Genomic DNA, 21,919 nt, shown 5'->3' on the forward strand with positions numbered 1-21,919 from the left:
CTATGTCGCATTAGCAAGACCCCCCAAGCACCAATACAGTGGAACCCCCCCACAAGTGACCCCATTTTGCAAACTACACCCCTCAGGGAATTCATCTAGGGGTATAGTGTACATTTCAAACCCCCAGGGGTTTCACCAATTTTGATACAAGTGGGCAGTGAACATGAAAAATTACATTTTTTTACACAAAAATGCAGTTCTGGCTCAAAATTTTTCATTTTCAGAAGGTATGAAGGAGACAAAGCACCCCAAAATCTGTGCCCCAATTTCTCCCGAGTACGGCAATGCCTCACATGTGACCAAAAAATACCATTTGGGTGCATGGCAGGACTCAGAAGGGAAGGAGTGATTTTTGGATTTTGCAGCTCAGATTCTGGTGGAATTTTGGTGGGTGCTATGTCGCATTAGCAAGACCCCCCAAGCACCAATACAGTGGAACCCCCTCACAAGTGACCCCATTTTGCAAACTACACCCCTCAGGGAATTCATCTAGGGGTATAGTGTACATTTCAAACCCCCAGGGGTTTCACCAATTTTGATACAAGTGGGCAGTGAAAATGAAAAATTACATTTTTTTACACAAAAATGCAGTTCTGGCTAAAAAAATTTCATTTTCAGAAGGTATGAAGGAGAAAAAGCACCCCAAAATCTGTGCCCCAATTTCTCCCGAGTACGGCAATGCCTCACATGTGAACAAAAAATACCAGTTGGGTGCATGGCAGGACTCAGAAGGGAAGGAGTGATTTTTGGATTTTGCAGCACAGATTTTGGTGGAATGAATGGTGGGTGCTATGTTGCACCAATACAGTGGAACCCCCCCACAAGTCACCCCATTTTGCAAAGTACACCCCTCAGGGAATTCATCTAGGGGTATAGTGTGCATTTCAAACCCCCTGGGGTTTCACCAATTTTGATACAAGTGGGCAGTGAAAATGAAAAATTACATTTTTTTACACAAAAATGCAGTTCTGGCTAAAAAATTTTCATTTTCAGAAGGTATGAAGGAGAAAAAGCACCCCAAAATCTGTGCCCCAATTTCTCCCGAGTACGGCAATGCCTCACATGTGAACAAAAAATACCAGTTGGGTGCATGGCAGGACTCAGAAGGGAAGGAGTGATTTTTGGATTTTGCAGCACAGATTTTGGTGGAATGAATGGTGGGTGCTATGTTGCACCAATACAGTGGAACCCCCACACAAGTCACCCCATTTTGCAAAGTACACCCCTCAGGGAATTCATCTAGGGGTATAGTGTACATTTCAAACCCCCTGGGGTTTCACCAATTTTGATACAAGTGGGCAGTGAAAATGAAAAATTACATTTTTTTACACAAAAATGCAGTTCTGGCTCAAAATTTTTCATTTTCAGAAGGAATGAAGGAGACAAAGCACCCCAAAATCTGTGCCCCAATTTCTCCCGAGTACGGCAATGCCTCATGTGTGACCAAAAAGTGGCAGGACTCAGAAGGGAAGGAGTGATATTTGGATTTTGCAGCACAAATTCTGGTGGAATGAAGGTGGGTGCTATGTCGCATTAGCAAGACCCCCAAAGCACCAATACAGTGGAACCCCCCCACAAGTGACCCCATTTTGCAAACTACACCCCTCAGGGAATTCATCTAGGGGTATAGTGTACATTTCAAACCCCCAGGGGTTTCACCAATTTTGATACAAGTGGGCAGTGAAAATGAAAAATTACATTTTTTTACACAAAAATGCAGTTCTGGCTCAAAATTTTTCATTTTCAGAAGGTATGAAGGAGACAAAGCACCCCAAAATCTGTGCCCCAATTTCTCCCAAGTACGGCAATGCCTCACATGTGACCAAAAAATACCAGTTGGGTGCATGGCAGGACTCAGAAGGGAAGGAGTGATTTTTGGATTTTGCGGCTCAGATTCTGGTGGAATGAATGGTGGGTGCTATGTGGCATTAGCAAGACCCCCGAAGCACGGTGAAATTATGAACCTAGTATTCCATAGATGTGTGGTATATTTTAAAACACTCCTTTATACATAGGCCGGGTTTGTCGGGGCAAGTGTCACACTGGAAAATAGTTTGCTTTCTTATTCCCTTTTTATAGCAAACTTTGCACCTTTTTTGTGTCCTGCCCTTTTTTCCAGTGGAGGGGATTTCATCAGGAAAATGCTGCCCTGGTACAATACGGGGGCCAGTACTAGAAGTACTGGGGCCCTCTGCCTGCTGGTTCCCAAATATTAGGCCCTTTATGACTTCCTCTTGAAAGTGCATAAATGTCCCCCTCTGGCCGGTAGAACGGAATAGCACGTAAGCGTTATACAGTGCCATCTGGATGATATACACGGCCACCTTCTTGTACCAGATTTTTGTTTTCCGCAGGGCACTGTACGGCTTCAGTACCTGATCTGAAAGATCCACTCCGCCCATGTACCTATTGTAATCCAGGATACAATTAGGTTTTGAGGTGTGGGTACTGGTACCTCGTACAGGGACGGAGGTGGTACTGTCTCCGTGAATTGTTGTCAGTATAAGGACATCCCTCTTGTCCTTATATTTGACCAACAACATATTTTCGTTGCATATTCCCCTGCTTTCACCCCTTCTCATTACTTGGGCAATGTGCGTTTTTGGGAGGCCTCTTTGGTTCTTGCGCACAGTACCGCAAGCTGCTGTACCTCTTGAACCAAGGGCCTTAAACAGGGGGATGCTGGTGTAAAAGTTATCCACATAGAGGTGATAACCTTTATCCAGGAAGGGGTGCACTAAATCCCAGACAATTTTCCCACTAACACCTACGAGGGAGGGGGGGCATTCTGGCGGTTCAATTCTTGAATCCTTCCCTTCATAAACCCTAAACCTGTGGGTGTACCCTGAGGTGCTTTCACACAGTTTATACATTTTTATGCCATACCTTGCCCTCTTACTGGGAAGGTACTGGCGGAATTTAACCCTTCCTTTAAAATGTATAAGGGACTCGTCGATACAAATAAATTTTTCAGGGATGTACACCTCTTCAAATTTGGCACTGAAATGATCAATGACCGGCCTGACTTTGAATAGCCGGTCAAAGGTGGGATCATCTCTGGGTGGGCACTGTGCATTATCGGTGTAATGTATAAATTTAAGAATCGTCTCAAATCGAGCCCGGGGCATGGCCATACGGTAAAATGGGGTGCTGTACAGAACATCTGTACTCCAATATTGCCTAATTTCTGGCTTTTTTACTATGCCCATATGAAACACCAGACCCCAAAACGTCATCATCTCTACTGCATCTACAGGGGTCCACCTAGCAAATGATGACGTGGGGTTTTGAGCAATAAACTGCTGGGCATATAAATTAGTTTGGTCCACCATTAAATTTATAAAATCATCAGAGAAAAATAATTTGAAAAAGTCAATTTCTCTGAGACCTGTGGAATCAAATTGGATTCCTGGCATGGCCAAAAACTCAGGAACCTGGGGCTCAAAATTGTCTGGTGGTGGGGTCCATATGAGATCAATTATTGGGGGGGGGGGGTCTCAGCTGCTCTACGGGGGCGTCTTTGAGGGGGTCCCTCATCATCAGAGGAGGAAGAGGAGCTTAAGACGAATCCTTCAAATTCCCCGCTTGCCTCACTGGCTGTGTCAGAGTCAGAGGCAAGCATGGCATATGCCTCCTCCACTGAATACATTCTCCTGGATGACTGGGATGACATTTGGGATGACATTTGGGATGACATTTGGGATGCCATTTTTATTTTTGTGTTACTGGTAGTGAAATGTTTCAACACGTGTATAGTGTAGGGGGGGGTACAAACTTTATTTCAACCCGGGGGGTATGTAGTGTGTAGTGTGTATGTAGTGCAGAAAAAAAAAATAATTTATACAAAAAAAAAAATTGAAGGGGTTAAAAAAAAAAATTGAAGGGGTTAAAAAAAAAAAAAAATGGAAGGGGTTAAACAAAAAAAAAAAAAAAGGTCCTGCGCCAAAAATTGAGCACAGATGTTGGTCAGTAACGTCCGTCACTGAACAGCGCTCAAAGGCAACAGGAATTTGATCAAAAAAAAAAAAAAATAGATCAACCCTGTGCCGAAAAAGATGATCAGTGATGTACGTCACTGATCAGCGCACAGCGGCCACAGGACACCCACAAAATCACAGTGTGTGTAAAAAAAAATTAAAAAAAGACCCCACAGCACACACACAAAAAAAAAAGGTGATTAGTGATGCGACACTGATTACCAGTGAGGGGCAGCAGGTGCACAACCTTTGGTGCAACTGACAGTGCAACTGGCAGGTATATATATAAAAAAAAAAAAAAACCTCTGCACCCCCAAAAAGTTGCTGATCACCTCAGATATAGTGATCAGCACAAAAGGCGGGGGCAGCAGACACAAAATTTAGCACTCTCTATCACTCTCTGTCACTATCTCTCTCTATCTCTCTATCTCTCACTATCTAACACTCTATGACACTGCAGCAGCAGCAGTGACAGGTATATATATATATAAAAAAAAACCTGCGCCCCCAAAAAGTTGCTGATCAGTTAATTTATACTGATCAGCACAAAAGGGGGGGCAGCAGTCAGTTATATAAAAAAGATATAGCACAATCTGTCACTATCTCTATCTCTCTCTCTCTATCTCTCTCTATCTCTCTATCTATAACTATTACACTGCAGCAGCACAAAATATAGCACTCTCTGTCACTAGGCCTCTCTATCTCTCTCTCTCTCTCTCTCTCTCTCTATCTCTCTCTATCTCTCTCTATCTCTCTCTATCTCTCTCTATCTCTCTCTATCTCTCTCAATCTCTCTCTATCTCTCTCTCTATAACTATATCACACTGCAGCAGCACAAAATATAGCACTCTCTGACACTATCTCTCTCTATCTCTCTCTCTATCTCTCTCTATCTAACTAACGCTATTACACTGCAGCACAGGAAGTCACAAGTAACAGGATCCAGGAAGCATCCAGCACACACAAGCAGTGATGAAGCAGGCAAGATATTTGCAGTGATCAGGTAAGTATTTTGCAAGGTTCTGGTCAGTAAATGGCGACAGCTCGGCACGGTGACCGCACTGCACGCTATTCCAGACCGGAATGGCGTCTGCAGTGCAGTCACCGTTAGTTTAAAACCCCCTCCATGGCTGTGATTGGTCCGTCGGTCCGACGGACCAATCACGGCCTTTGGGGGCGGGCGGGGTGAGGTGGGGTGACACCAGTGTCACCCTTACACCCCGCGGTGATTGGTGCTGTACTTTACAGCACCAATCACCTCCGATCCCGTGTCACCGGCGAACGTTATTCGCCGGTGACACAGGAAAACGCTGTAATTGGCTGTTCACACTGAACAGCCAATCACAGCGATCGCCGACGGGGGGGCGGCATCGCAGCCCCCCCTGGGCATGCACGGACATGTCTGCTGTCAGGGACAGCAGACATGTTGAAACTGTCACCGCGTCTATAGACGCGGTGACAGTTAAATGCCATGACGTACATTTACGCCATGTGTCGGGAAGTACTTCCCGACCATGACGTAAATGTACGTCAATTGTCGGGAAGGGGTTAATGATACACACATTACTATCACATCATTACCGATATTGAGTGTACACACTAGAAGATTTAGCAAAATATATATCGCTCAGAGCGCTTTCTATATATTGCAGAAGAATAGGCACTATAATAACGGGTGCCGGACGGGGTCCGGACAGTCGGGAATCCCGACAGTCATTAATCCGACATCGGGATCCTGACTGTTAAAACACAGACGGCCGGGTTCCCGACGGCCCTCGGCTATTCTCCCTCGTGGGGGTCCACGATAATAGAATAGCACGAGCCACCGTGCCTGCAGCGTGACGAGCGCAGAGTGGTGAGTGCAGCGAGCCCGCAAGGGGCTTTGTTGCGCTGGCCACGCTGTCTGAGTCCGGCCAGTCAGGATCCCGATGTCGGGCTAATGACTTTCGGGATCCCAACTGTTGGAACCACATACCACACCCTCATCAAACAATAGTATGCAGTCAATTTCATCTTCCATATTCAGAATAAATAATTCATCAACAGCAGCAACTTTTCAGTCAGACAAGACCCTGTAATCACACAACTCATGCTCAGGGTGCCTACTTTTAAAGTCTCCTATCTAGGAGACTGTCAGCAGCATTTTGGTGGGGGGGACCTGATGTAGACGTCATCAAGCCCCGGGTCCCCAGTTTGAAAAATCCCTCAATTTGCGGGTCTTCAAGGAGGGGGCGTGGCTAAATGAAGCGATTTGAATCTTTAGCCCCGTCCTTCCCCCGGTGCTGCCGGTATCTGGGAGGTTTGCCCACCTTTCGGGGGGGGGGGGGGGCGGGAGGTCGACCCGATTTTCGGGAGCCTCCCAGCCATTCCAGGAGGGTAGGCAACCCTGCTCATGCTGTTGCCAGTGCTGCAGAATCTGAACATGAGAGAAATGCAAGGCAGGAACATAAATCGCGCATCTCATTCTGTTGCCAGAGCTTCCAGATCTATACTGTCTGTGTTTAATATTTAAATTGATTTTTGTAAACAAAACATTCTTAAATTCCCAGGCAAGGAGACGGGCAGTCAGGGGATGCTGGGCTATGAAGAGATGGGAATTACAAGTAAAAGCAACTAAAACATATAACTAACTAGTGCTTATAAATGTGCCCCCTACCCGGCAGCACAGTGAGTGGTGGGACACGCCCCACCACCCAAGCTCATACCTCCTAACTTTTCGGCTCCGGTGTGCGGGCAGAATTAGGGGGCATGGCTTGTCGCAGGAGGGGGCATGGTCTACAATCGCTTCATCCCATGAGGCCATGACCCATTTTGACGCTGTTGGGGGCATGGCCCAGAGGCTCTGTGCCGAAATAGACACCCCAGCCCCTCTGGCTGCGGAAATGGACTCCCAACTGCCGCTCGCGGGAGGGACGCGGGAACGTCCCCAAAAACCGGGACGTTCCCACAGTAATCTGGGTGGTTGGGAGGTATGTATGCTACGGCCCTGAATTTTAGGGATATTCACACACACACAGTAGCAAAAACATTCGCATTGTGTGCACCTCAGAATCCGTCCATAAATTCATTTTCCCTGTATAATAAAGAGATATTTGATTCATAATATGAAATACTGACTGTGGGCCTTATTCTGGTTCACTCTCAGAGGTAAATTCCTTATCAAATAGACAAAACCATGTGCACTGCAGGTGGGGCAGATGTAACTTGTGCAGAGAGAGTTAGATTTGGGTGGGGTTTATCTTAAAAGTGAGATCTATATTGCAGTGTAAAAAAAAAAAAATCAGCCAGTATTTTCCCTGCACAGAAACAAAATAAGTCACCCATATCTAATTCTCTCTGCACATGTAGCATCTGCCTCACCTCCAGTGCACATGGTTTTGTCCATTTGAGAAGGAATTTGCCTCTGAGAGTGAACCAGAATAAGGACCAGTGTAATCCCACAATGGAGAAATCTGTGTGATGCAGTGTGAGGTAATAATTTCAGATGGAATGAAGCCATGTGCTTGGGTGTAGGATTAATTTGTCAATAAAGATTATTTTTTTTTGTATTCTGCGCACAAAGTCTTTCATATTGTGTCATTGTATTCAGGTGGATCTAGAATGATTCATATATTCATCTTCCTGATATTAGGACTAATTCTAATCATTCTTGATTTACTGTCCATCAAAAGGCGTTTGTTCCAATGGGCGCATTCCAGGTTTATTATCAATGAATCACGCATGATCAACATGCTTAAGGCACTGCAGGAACAAAACGTTTGATATATTTTTAGAAAAAGTTTTTTTTATTTTTCACTATAATTTAATGGCTAGCACAGTGAGGAAATATTACCTATAATACAATAGTTCCTCACCTGGATAGCTATCACCTATAATGGTGAGGAAATATCACCTATAATATACTACAATTCCAACACCATACCTCCCAACTTTTGTGAAAATGGGGTGTGGCCTCGCGAGATGACGTGTCCTAAGGCAGCGGCCCCATTTTCCGTAACTTTGCATAGGCTGAATTGATAATGTGCGCATGCGCACAGCGTCTATTCTTTTCAGGCTGGGGGGGACTCCCAACTGCCAACCCCCCACTGTGGGACAATGGTGGCCCCGGGGGGGGACGTGGGAACATCCCCAAAAACCGGGATGTTCCCACATTAAGCGGGACAGTTGGGAGGTATGCAACACCATCAGCACTCTTGCACTGCGGATACTGTTGTCTCCCTCGAACAGTGCAAGGGTGCCAACAGTGCGAATGGACTTCTAAATTTATGCCATTTTTTACTCCCGGGCGAGATGTACTAAGCCTTGAAAAGTGATAAAATGCACAGTGATAAACCACCAACCAATCAGCTCCTTATTGTTATTTTCAAATATAGCCTGTGACATAACAGGGGCTGTTTTACACTTGACACTAACCACCTCTTCATTCACCTCTCCCCATGTCCTCCGAGCAGGGCCCTCTTCCCTGTTGTCAAAGCCCTCTTCTCTTCACGTTTCACTCACAGCCCTCCTATACTCCAACACTCAGTGACCATCTTCGTCCGCATAATCATCTCCATCATTGTCCTCAAGCCTCTAGTTGTATGTTGATTGAGTCCTCACTACTTATATTCAAGTTGTAATGTGTATTGAACTGTGGCGCTCTTTATTTGTATTCTATTTTTGTTATTTATTCAATGTTATGCCAAGTTTTGTCTCCATGTACTGTTCCTTTGTACGGCGCTGCAAAACACTTGTGGCGCCTTATAAATAAAATTATAATAATAATAATAATAATAATGTCCGCTTTGTGTTTGCATCCTGCAAGCTGTTTTTGACAATTTGATTTATATTAGAGATGAGTAGGTTTGGTTCTCAGAGAAGCAAGCCCACCCAAACTTTTCATGTCTGAAGGGATACAAGATGTGGCTTGGATCTTCCCTCCTGCCTCAAAGCTCAAAACATGGGAAAATATCATCTTGCCTCTGGCGGAAATTGTGGGTTTTGGATTTGGGCGCCAATTTCAGTCTTATTGAAATCAATAGGCTGACCACTGATTGCCTCAGCCAATCAGCATTCAGACTATTAATTTCAATGGCATATATTCAATGCCGTGGGCGAGCGGTGACAGCGAGCAGGACTTTTTGCTCGCAGTCACCGCTCACCCTGTCAGTATTCAACTGACCCCCCTCATACGCAAATTCCCCCTCGCTCCGTTTTTTGAGCGAGGGAGAATTGGCGTATGTGCCTCCAAAAGCTGCGAGAATCGAGGCTAATTACAGCGAGTTTCCTGCACTAGCCACGGCTCTCGCAGTTTAGGGGAATCCTCGCAGTTCTGTGACGGCGAGGATTCCCCCGGAACGTTGCATAGTGCGAGCGGCCGGCACGGGAGTTAAACTGCGAGGATCACTGGTTTTCTGTGATCCTTGCAGTTTAACCCCCTCGCCAGCCGCTCGCACCGGCATTGAATACATGCAATTGAGGTTTTTTTTTTCTGTTTGCTAACTACTACAGGTTGAGTGTCCCTTTTCCAAATATCCGTAATCCAAATTAAACAGAAAACCATATACTCCAAAATGTACTTTTTTATTTTTTACAAAAAACCAACTGGCTACATCTGTAACTGGCACCACTGAGGAAATGATCTTTATATTGGCACTAAATATGTGCAAGGACATGATTGCTTGGCATACAAATTCAGGGTCTGAGATTTGTTTCATCTTTTGAAACCTTGTTTCATGCACAAATAAAATATATTTGTGTGTATTTCATGTGTTTGATGTGTTTATATACAACATAAATGCAAGATACATCAAGATACATCATTCAGAATATATTTAAAAATACAATATAATCCTTTATCCAAAATTCTTTTGGTCCCGAGCATTTTGGATAAGGGATACTCAACCTGTGCTACTTTTGAGCAATGATATCCCACATGATTCTTAGATCATTTCTGTTTTGGATTGTTTTCTATTGAAATAACGCTTGATTGATTTTTGCTAATAGATTACTAATATGCAAACCATCTTTGTTACATTATATGGGGATTATTTACTAAAATGGGAGTTCTATTGCTATGGACAACTAATCAAATTCTATCTTATGTTTTCTAAAAGGTGCGAAATAAATAAGAAATAGATTCTGATTGGTTGCCCATAGCAACATCTCATCTTTAATAGAACTCCCGTCTTAGAAAATAAACTCTTATTGGGGAAATTTACTAAGATGGGAGTTCTATTTCAGATGTGATGTTGCTATGGGCAACCAATCAGATTCTATTTATTATCTTCTAGAATGTGCTAAATAAATAAAATGTAGATGCTGATTGGTTGCCCATAGCAACATCCCAACTGAAATGAAACTCCCATCTTAATAAATTTACCCCAATGAGCACCGTTTTGGCACATTTACCCTTTCTGTTTATGATTGCTATAAAACATTATTATTTAAAAATGTATTTATTATTTTTATTATATATATAGCGCATACATATTCCGCAGCGCTTTACAGAGGATATTGGAACAGTCACATCAGTCCCTGCCCCAGTGTAGTTTACAATCTATATTCCCTACCACATGTACACACACACAGACATTCTAGGGTTAATTTTGTTGGGAGCCAATTAACCTACCGGTAAATTTTTGAATTGTGGGAGGAAACCGGAGTACCCGGAGGAAACCCACGCAAGCAAGTGGAGAACATACAAACTGTGCACAGTGAGAGCAATGGAGGGAATCTAACCCATGACCTCGGTGCTGTGAGGTAGTAATGCTAACCATTACACCATCTGTAATGATGCAAGTTACATGTTTAATAAAGTAGAGTCTATGAATCAACAAATGATAAAAATCTAGAAAATAACATGTGGTTACTGAAAACTTGTGTTATACCATGATTATCTGTATGTTTCCTGTGCTAGTACATCAGCAGGGTGTAGGCATGCATTATTTTTAGGCTTGTTAGCTGACTATTAAAAACCCCAGTTATGGTAAAGATCTGCTGGAGAGACTACTTGGACACCAAAGATATAACACGGTAAGGGCAGCCACCGGAGGTAATTCATCTGACCAAACCATATTGCACAAATATTAATTAATATTAATTGCCATTTAGAATTAATTAGACATTGCTGTTTGTCACCAGTTTGCTCATCCTTTCAAGAAAAAAGCAGGTAAGCTTTAGATGATTAATTTCAAAATACAAATAAACAAACAAAAAAGTATTTTAGATACAGAAGAATATTTTTAAATTACAATTTTTGTATTAATTTACAAGCTGAATTCAGAACTTAACATATGTGAATGCTCTGAACATATTAATTACTCGAGTAGCGTATTATGCATTGGATAATTAATAATTAAATCTGTATGATCATTGATGTAGTACCATCCCTCTTGCACCCTTTCTTGAAACAATTCTTGTAAGGATAAGAGGATGTGTACAGTAACCCTTGGATATATACATTAGTATGCCCATTAATAATACTTGTTGTTAAATGTAGGACATGTCCTTATTGCTTGAAGTCTAATGCTTCATTATTTTGTATTGTTCGCAGTGTTCTGAATTTCTACAAACCATGACGTCTTCATCAATGACGCACCCGACCTCATCACAGAGACGTTCCGCCTGGGCGCGATCACGACATGTGGACAATACACTGGATTTAGAAGATTATGTGGCTGTTATCATGTCATTGTCAGAATTCACTTTCCAAAACTTGGATGATGCCTTTCTCAAAGGTGAATAATAGTGGGTACCCATACAAATTTAATATCCTGTACAAGGCAACCACATGTATCTTTTGCATCTATTATATATTATGTATATGCATCAAAGCTTGGAGAATGATATAGTGGATAGAGATGATATACCAGCAAATTAGCTAGTAACTTTTATGGCTGTGCTTTGAAAGTGGCAGTTAGGAGTTGTTTGGGCCATACATATGTTTCTCGAAGCTTTGATAGATATGCTCCTAAGGGGTCTATGTACTAAGCCTTTTAGAGATATCGACAGATATAAGAGGCCTGATTCAGAATTCATTCTTGATGTGCAAATTCACAATTATTAAATGAATGTGCAGGTGTACAGATGGAAGCGTGCATGCACGTGTCAAAATAGTGAGAAAAATATCAATAAGATCTAGCCGCAATCCCCTAGCAATTTGCTGACAGGAAGTCGGCATTCAGGGTTAATAACCTGCCGTTTTCTGTGAGTGTCAGAAAAACGCAGGTGTGCCTAGGCATTTTAAGCAGCCCGGAGGGGGGGGGGGGGTACGCTCGCTACTGCCTGGGAGGGGGGGGGGGGGTGTGCTCGCTACGCCCGGGGTGGGGATGTTACTTACCAGGCACCAGTCACCCGCCGCACCGCCAGGCTGAAGTCGGCTACCGGGAGTCGTCACCAACCAGCGACCAGCGGCCGCAGCCTGGTCATAAAGAAGGGCAGGATAGCCCAAAACAAATATGGGCACCGCACCGCAGGGCTCATAGCACCGGCCCTGGTAGCACGGTTGGTGGCGCAGCCAGATGGAAATCTGGACCGGCCCACCGGGAAATGGCCCGGGTTCACGGTGGGCCAATCCACCCCTGGTCTTCTTTATCTCTCTAAAAGGGCAATTTACACTGCAAAACCAGGTTGATTTTGCCATGTAAATGATTGCTGCTTTAATAAAATTGAAAATCTCTCCCAAAATATCTCTTTCTGATTTTCACCCTATTACATTTGGCCCCAAGCCTCAGTAAATAGACCCCAAAGTATTTAGTAATTATACAGCACAATTTATTGTATGCAATTATTATGTAAATTTATAGTAAGGAAACCACTAGCTAAAAGCAATTTCTAACAACCCTTTGTAACCTTTTTAATGTTCAGAAAGAATTCCCAAAATCGCCCATTCCGCTATGAAAGGCAAGTCATTTACCAAGTGGTGTTGAGTGACATAGGCTCTGACCTGTAACCAAAATCTGCGGAGTAATGGACATGTCCAAAAGCAATGTAATAAATTGGCTTGAGGTGTGTGACACTTACAAAATTCATTTGAAGTAGTCATGCCAGCCAAATATTGCCTACTTGGCAAGCAATAAGCTCTATGTGTAATGTTGTAAAACTTTCCTGATATTGAGCAGAGGACAATAATTTGCAGGATGTTTTCAGATTTATTTAGTAATTTGTCACAAGAAACTGATGGGAATTGTGGTATCCATTGATTCATTCTGAATATAGATTTAGAATGGTCAATGGTTGAATTGAATATTCGATAATGTATCAAAATGATTCGATAATGTATCAAAATGGCTTTCCTGGTGACCAGTGTAGACCGCAACACCCAATCCAATGTGTTTGTGAAGTCTTGGTCTGACAGTACCCTCAATATTGAGCTAACAAAATGTTGCACTTGATAATGTGCCAGTGGGTAATCTTTGAGAATTGGAAAAGAGGTTTGTGTCTGAGATTGGTGGATCTGTGTAAATCTGTGAGTGAATTGTGAAAATTTTGCAATCCGGTAACCTGTCGCACATCCAGACAATGTGAGTACCTCGGACCCTTCCGCAACAGAGACAGGCTGCTTGAGGCCGGTGCTCATGTCATACACCCTTTCTGACACTCCCAGAAAACAGCTGGTTACCACTCCCAAACGGCGACTTCCTGTCCGTCAAAATGCGAAGGGATTGCAAAGAGATTTTTATATTATTTTTGATGCTGTTTGGCCTCGTGCATACGCGCTACCATGTACACATGTGCCGTCATTCCATAATCGATTCGCACAACTTTGAATTGGCCCTAATAGCCATATTTCTTCTCACTTGTAATAAATCATCTCTTCCTACGAGATCCTACCCCTAGACAACTACTGCACTTTGCTTCCCTACATCTCAGCTGTATTGTGTTATAAGAATTGTGCTGCTATTTGTTACATGTGCTCTGTTTTAATTCTTCAGTTACTGTTATGTCTAGCTCTGTGTACCTTGTATTGTTCTAAGATAGGGGTCCTCAAACTATTTTGCTCTGGGACCCCATCAGACAATGAAAATAATTACAGGACCCCAGAAAGTTACTGCAGAAGATCACATAACATGTGTAGTCATCAGAGAGCACCTGCATGGCAGCATTGTGGAGGCATAAAATGATGGGAGGAGTCTAAAATAAACAATTCAACAGATTTTTAAATAGTTGCAACCCCATACTGAAAAGGTCGGGACCCACTTGAGGGGTCAGGACCCACAGTTTGAGAACCGCTGTTCTAATGTGTGCTATATGTTCGGCGCTGCAAATGTAATATAATGTAAATGTAATAATAATAATTATACATTTACATTTATGCTTCTCAATTGGCTCATTCATTTTGGAGAGTATGTATCGGTTTTCAAATTATCCGAGAGAGATTATTCAAATGCAGCAATTTTATCTCTAATTTCTCTTATATATTTATATGCTGACATCATTTTTCAATAACGAAATGTTGATTTGCAACAAGGGATGTCTCCCTGTGGATGATGCCACAATATTGATTTATACTGTATACTGTATATACACTAATGCTGGGTACACACCAAAACCATTTGGATTGGATGCAAATCGTATGCAAATCGACCTATCCGATTTGCATACAATTTGCATACAATTTGCATAAGATCTGATCCCATCTGTATTCAGATGAATGGATCGTATACAGATCCTACCTGCTGCAGGTAGGATCGGAATCGGATCCAATTCGGATCCAACCAAACGATTTTGACCCAATCTGCATCCAATCTGCATCCAATCCGTCTGAATTGGATCCAGATTGATGGGATTGTGCCCAAATCGTTTTGGTGTGTACCCAGCATTAAGCTTCTAAAACAGACTGGTGGAAGCATTGCCCATAGTAACTAATGCTATGTCTATCTTTTTCGAAGAATGATAGGTAGAATAGTAAAATCACGAATGGACGCATAATCCGACGTACTAGCCGGATATGCGTTCCAAAATTCCCGGGGATGCGTTCCATTAACCGGAAACCATCGCCCGTGGTCATATTTATCATCCTTCTACCGCTTATACGCGTCTGGAAGTTATTCACCATGTATTATTTTATAGTCTGTTCAGCGTATATACGTTACAGGCTGCTCACCACACTCTAAAGGGGATATATACACCACTTTAGATCATTGCACTTTGACCCGGAAACGGTTCCTCCATATTGCTATAAGAACACTGTATGTCTCACTCACTGACTATCCTTGAGAAAGGCAGCAGAGCCCGCCGAAACATGTCGGATGTCAAGTGAGTTCTTGTGCTATTTTGATGTTCATTTTGCTTTTTATTCACCTTTTAACCTGTACCGTGCCCATGGCTTATGGGCCACGATTACAGCTTTTTTAAATAAATAATCTTGTACTGAGACTGGTCATCCCTTTATTTCTGGGTACATCGGCTTCTACGTTGGACCTACCAGTGGAAATTTGCCCTCCACCAGTCCCCCAACAAGATACCTTTATGTGTTTATGGTACCAGTACTTTTCGTGAGTATGGTACGAAGTACCTCCATTGTTATTTAACATGTGAATGGGATCCTTGTTACCAAAGAAACCTTTATATGCTTCTAACTCCTGCTATTTAGTTGAGTACGGTATGCACCAGTGATTTCATCTTTTCTTCTGGTACCTCCTTTCTGTTTTACACGTTGGTGGACCTTAAAGAAACCGTTACACACCTGTAACTGCACACAAAGTGTGAGTCGTGGTACGACTTCATTTTTTGGGTCAACCTACCCCCCACACTGTTGTACCCTTATTTTATTATTTATACACATGTTTTCTCTTGTTTCTATATTTGCATGAGAAATTCATTGGTATTCTGAACATAGAAGTCCAGCGCCAGGAATTCCCATTTGTTTTGGAAGATTTGCACAGGAGGATTACCCAGTGGTCCTCAATTTGGAATTTCGGCTGCAAGGACTGGTAGCGCCTTGGGACTTTTCAGTTTTTTGTTTTTAGAATAGTAAAATCTGGTTGCTATGGGCAACAACTCCTCATTTAATTTTGAAAAACTTTAGTAGCTCTACCCATTAGTCTTCATTACTTCCCTGGAGGATTTCAGGTTGCTAGAAATTGGCATGTTCTTATAACCTTCAACATTTCTCCTTCCAGAAGGATGCTCCATGGAAATGGTACAGGACTGGCTCCAGGATTGTGGGTAAGTTTATGATGTACAAATAATGACCTGGTCAGCTGTTACTTTATTTTTTATATCACAGTCAAATGTGCTAAATGTGCTAGGTCATTTCAGCAATTTCTATGAAACCCAACTTTAAATGTTTTCATTTTATCTTCAGATGGCCAGTCCACTTTACATAGGCCAAGGAAATGAACCCATAGTATTATATCTAATATTACTTCCTATGCCACCAAACTATTACATATAGCAGCAAGTGGTGTACTTCCGAAATAATTTTCAATGCTTAATTCTGGCAGATAGATAACACTGCTGTTGGTTACTGGATATCATTATTTTGTGTTATTGCACTAATCCCACTACACCCACAACAGATACACTTCCTAGAAGGGTCATCTGATCATGCCTCCACATATGTGACACAATAACTGTACTTATATATGACACTTGGGGTACAGAATTACAAAACTCTGATCATGTGCGGGATCTTGGCATGGTACTAGATGGTGGTTTGACACTTAAACATCAGATTTCAGTCACAATCAGATCCTCATTCTTTCATCTGAGGAACATAGCCAGAATCAAACACTGAATCCCCTTTGAAGATCTGCCAAAAATCATACATGCATTTGTATCATTCGGATTAGATTACTGCAATGCCCTCTACCTTGGTCTCCCAGAAAAAGAATTGCACCGATGACAGCTGGTACTGTACAAAACACAGCTGCCAGGCTGTAAACCAACCAGCCCCGTTCTAGCAAATTAACTCCCATTCTCTACTCCCTTCACTGGCTGCCCATAAAATGGCAAATCATTTTCAAGATTAAATTACTGAGTTTTAAAGCCCTACATGATGAAGGCCCATTGTACCTGATACAGCTACTGACTCCATACTGTCCCAGCCAAGTACTGCGATCTGTAAATGAAGGTGTCACGGTAGTAGATTTGGATGGGTTTGTGTTGTGCTCAGGAAATTCACTCGGACTAGAGATTGCAGGGTTTAAGCAAGCTGGTTTAAAGATTGACTTTTTCATGTATAGAAAACAAACAGGCTAATCCCAAATAAATTATTTGAGAAATGTCAAAAGAATAATCCAGGAAGTGGGAGCAATATGTCCTTTCGTGTGACAATAGTTCTAGGCAGGGAAAAGTTCTTTAGCAAAGATGATGAGGATAACTGCTCTGGAGAAGATAACTAGAAGAGATGAACACTGGCATGGAAATTGAATGAAGAACTAAAAAACTGAGGTGATGATGAAGGTAACTGGGTCTGGGTTGAAGAACTAAGAAGATGTGGAGTGGTGACGAAGATGATTGGATCCGGGTTGAAGAACTGAGAAGACATGGAGTGGTGATGGTGGCATAGGTAGTACCGGGACAGAGTCCGTGGGGCCTGCCTGCAGCTGAGCAGAACCAGCGTGGAACTTGAATGAGGAACTGGAAGACGTGAGGTGATAATGAAGGTAACTGTATGTGGGTTGAATAACTTAGAAGACATGGAGTGGTGACGAAGATAATTAGACCCGGGTTAGAAGACTGAGAAGATGTGGAGTGGTGATGAAGATAATTGAATCTGGGTTGAAGAATTTAGAAGACATGGAGTGGGGATGGTGAAGTGGCGAGTTCCGGGAGAGAGTCCGGTGGGCCCTGCAGCCAAGCAGAACCGGTTGCGGCAGACAGAAGAGGGCAAGTGTAGCCAAGAGCCGGGACATGCCAGCAGAGCAGCGCATCCCACCTGCACCTACCACTCGGTCTGCTGCCGGAGCCACACTGAACGCACGGACAGCCGATGGTAGGCACAAACGGGTGAGTAATGAACCCACCGCGTGCTGCCGCTGCGGTCCATGACAGAAGGACTTTTAGCACTAATTATCTTCCGTAATTCATCTGGGGGGTTGAGCTTTTAGACTTGTGGCTCTGACTCTATGGACTCACTTCCCCGCACAGTTCAGGAGACCTCCACTCTAGATTCCTTCAAAAACAGACTCAAGACTTATATTGTAGTTTGAAGTATAGTCTAGAAAAAAACGTTTCTGTACTTCATTGTTCCTGTATTGTATTACATTCATTCTATCTGTTAAGTTCCTTGAACCCTATTATATAAAAGGCTAACTACTCTATGAGGTGAAGTACCGTCACTGACCACTAGAGGCTACTTGACGGACCAATTACTCAGTGAAAGCAATTTTTGCAGGGAAACCATATGTTTCTAACTCGCTGTAACTGTATGCAAGTGCTATATGCAAGTGCATATTGATAATCATCCATCGTGCGAATTCACAGCTTTGCCATCAGGTCTGAATCAGGGCCATTAAGTAATGAATGTAATGGTGCCATGGCTGATATCCAAATACACTATTTTATGTAGGTTAATATTTTCTTTAAAAAAAAGACATAAAGTTAGAGTTTTACTTCAAGTGTTGTTTTATTACAATAAATACAATTAAGTGTGTATTACTTTTGGGTTCTTGTTACTTTAGATAATGAGATTTTGTGTTTTAGAATCAGCGAATAGCTGGAGCATGTAGAAGCCAATTACACTACTACAATAATGAGATACGTTACATAGAACAGTCTCTGCTTTGTGTCTTTTAGTATCAATATATAGTTAGCAGAAATAACATGAGCGAACAATCTGACCCTGACCATGTCCCTGTCTTTTGTGAAACTAAACAATTGCAGACTTTTGTGCACTGCACGGCTAGAAATCTGTAAAGTGCCACTTGCCTTGTTCCCTGTGCTGCTACAGCACAACTACCCATGTTCTTATTCTGGGGGTTTGATCAGCTGTTTGTAAAATAAGTATAAATTACAGTAGCATTGTACTATTATCGTATGAAATTAAGTTAGTATATTATAATGTGAGGCTGTATAATTGGAAACCACCCTCTCACTGTTGTAATGGCGTCTTATTGAGATGACGTTTTATTGAAGTGTAACATTATGCATCAATATAAGAATATTCAAAGATACTGTATATACACAGTATAGATAGGTCCGAAACACCAAACCTTATAGCTGTGACACATGTGCCACCCGGGTACACATATCCTGACCCATTTAATAACTCTCTAGGTGCTGATTCTTAAAGAATAGAATCGTATGTAAGAAAATTCTCAGCAACTGCAGAGGATCTGAAAGATGGAGCCTTCAAAAGTTTCTTAATTGGTTTTCGAACTTCAGTTGAAATTAATATATTTCCCAGTTCATCCAGTATATCAACTTTTCAATAATACACTGTGGGTGGTACAGTATATATTAACAGAAAAATGCGGTACCCCCGCCCCCCCATTTTTGGGGTTTAACCGCATTTCCCCTAAAAGTACTAAGGTCCTGACCCTATATTTTTTGTATATGCTCTTTTCCATACCATTATAGCATTAGCCAAATCATTATGAACACAAGATACTCTAACTAAACAAATGTCTTTAACTACAGAAAGATAACAAACACAACTAACAACTCATTAGCAGAGCAGCAGCAGCAGGCTATGGATTAGGGCACACCAGCACCAGAGATAATGTGTTGCCATCTTTCTCCTGTCAGGGGTTTTCCCAAGGGAGAATAATGAAAGTCATCAGCAGGGACTTCTGAGCAGTTACACCAAATCACAGCAAAGCACTGTTTCTGAGAAAAACTCCTTAGTGGAACCCCTGGCAGAATGTGAAGAATCCAGGAGATTAGTAGTGCAGTGCATTGCGGCGGCAGCAGATTTATGGCAGGATGCGGGAGGGAAGACAACTATGCCAGGAGGTAGCAATAATACAAAACACTTGGGCTTCTCTGAGGGCCTGGGCTGCCACACCCTCTAGGTGCCATACCTACACTCTCCTCATTAGGCTCTGCAAAAGGACCAGATGCAGTGTGGCTATGCCCCAATGGATGTCCATTCCTCTTTTTACCATGACCTGAATAATCTCTTAGAAGCCCCAGTAATGTGTTTTCAGATACCAGCTTTGTGTTGTATCCAGTGGCAGCTCTAGAGTTGGAGGCTTTAGCACAGTTCAAAATTCATATAGGAGAGAAACACCAACTGGAAGTGAACCAGTTTGGAATGGCAGTTGGTGACAGATGGTGTAACTCTCCTATTTCAAATTTTTAACTGGGCTAAAGCCCCCACTGGACATTGGCCGAATCTAGAAATGTGCTAATGGGTGGTCCCAGATTAAACTACTCCAGCAGTAGGGAAGGGACCCTCGTGCAAATGGGGGCATGGCCTCATGAAAAGTGGGGTGGTTTATTGGGGATGCCCTATATATATGTTGTTCGCTCCCCTCCACCTTATAAAATATATTTAATGATATCACCTCCCCCCCCCATGCTTTTTATAAACTGACCGCTGTGGGAAGCATAGGCAGCTTCCTGCAAAACCTTTGGCTCCTGGTCTCCGCAGCTCCAGTGCTGAGCGCTGGAGTCTTGTCTGCAGCAGCTGTACTAGTACATGCTGCTGCTGGGAATCTGCTGCCTGGGGCGGGGAAGCCTACAGAACCTCTGCATGGTGCAGGTGGTGGGGCGGCATTTGTGTCATCACAGCGTGGCCGCATTGGAGAGACAAAACCTGTGATATGCAGGAAGGGTGTGGGCAGGCCAGTGTTTGGGCGAGACTTCATATGTGGGCAACGCAGAAGCTAAAACCCGCTCCAGCTGGTGCACTGTGTGTGGGCAGGCGGCTCAGCGCTCAGAGGCATGAGCAGAGCTGCAGCTGCCATCGGGTGCCCACTGTTAGCAGCCGGGTCTAATGGGTGGTCCAGTGCACCCCTGGACCACCCCTTATATTCACCTATGACTCTGGTTATATCCGAGGCAAGCAACACAGCACAAATCTATGACATGCTCATATTTAAACATGATGAAAAGCAGAAATGTAAATTGGGCTGCAGATGGAAATGAACAATCCAATAAATTAAAATCTGGTAGTGGAAATGTTCCCCAGGTAAAGGCAGGGCCGGATTAACAATGGGCCTGATGGAGCTACAGCTCCAGGCCCACTCTCCAAATAGGCCCATTTTGTAGAGGAGGACTGGGGCTTTCCAACGAGTCCAGCCCCACGTCGCTAGCCCCCCGGGAACCGGAGATACCGCAAAGCAAAGCTGGAACATTTTCCCCATAGGATAACATAGAACCCGCTAATTCCGCCACCCCCACCCATTTCCAACGACTGCCAGTTCCCCCCCTGGAATCACAGAAGTTCAAAGTTCAATCTCATTCTAACACAAATCGCTGGTCCTTCAATTTGATACCAGGCTGGTTCATATGGGTTACTTGGTTCCAGAGATATTGCGGGTAAATCGATTTTTTTTATTTCTGAAATGTAATTTCATGGCTGCTCATGTTCTTTGAGGGCAGATTTCTCTGGAACCAAATGGCCCAGTTTCATGGGACCAATTTCAATCCCACTTAAAAGTTCTTAAATATGATACTGGTCTCATGTAAATGGGTCTGTTGGTTCCGAAGATATAGCTGGTTAAACGATATAGCTGGTAAAAGAGGGGGGGGGGGGGGGGGGGCGGGGTTTCTCTCCCCTTCACATCAGAAAATGCAGGGAATAGGCTCATGTCCCTCCATGATCCTGGGACCATATTCCCGGGTAAATCCCTGCTGCATTTTCTGGTGTGAAAGGGGTATTATTACAAATAGCCGGTGCCTGCAGTGCTATGAATACAGCCGGTCAGCCTCCCCGCACTCTGTCCGGCTGTCAATGGCTGTCACTTCTGCCTGGCAGCGGCTGTCCCCCAGTAACTGCGAGCATGTATTCCCCCTTGGCAATGAACATGTAATCCCATATGGCAATGAGCATGGAACCCCTGGCAATG

The 21,919-nt window shown here is 43.1% G+C and overlaps 1 protein-coding gene across 1 annotated transcript in view; it reads left to right on the plus strand.

Moving 5' to 3' along the window:
* Positions 1–10,973: 10,973 nt before the first annotated feature.
* TESPA1 (thymocyte expressed, positive selection associated 1) overlaps positions 10,974–21,919 on the plus strand; it is a 33,260-nt gene continuing 22,314 nt past the window's right edge. The window contains exons 1-3 of the mRNA XM_083171256.1: positions 10,974–10,991; positions 11,512–11,695; positions 16,082–16,127. Coding sequence (XP_083027382.1) covers positions 11,533–11,695; positions 16,082–16,127 — 209 coding nt within the window. The 5' untranslated portion in view covers positions 10,974–10,991; positions 11,512–11,532. The remainder of the gene's footprint in view (positions 10,992–11,511; positions 11,696–16,081; positions 16,128–21,919) is intronic.

Source organism: Crinia signifera, chromosome 2 (assembly GCF_055691185.1).
Source record: "Crinia signifera chromosome 2, ASM5569118v1, whole genome shotgun sequence".
Lineage (NCBI taxonomy): Eukaryota > Metazoa > Chordata > Amphibia > Anura > Myobatrachidae > Crinia > Crinia signifera.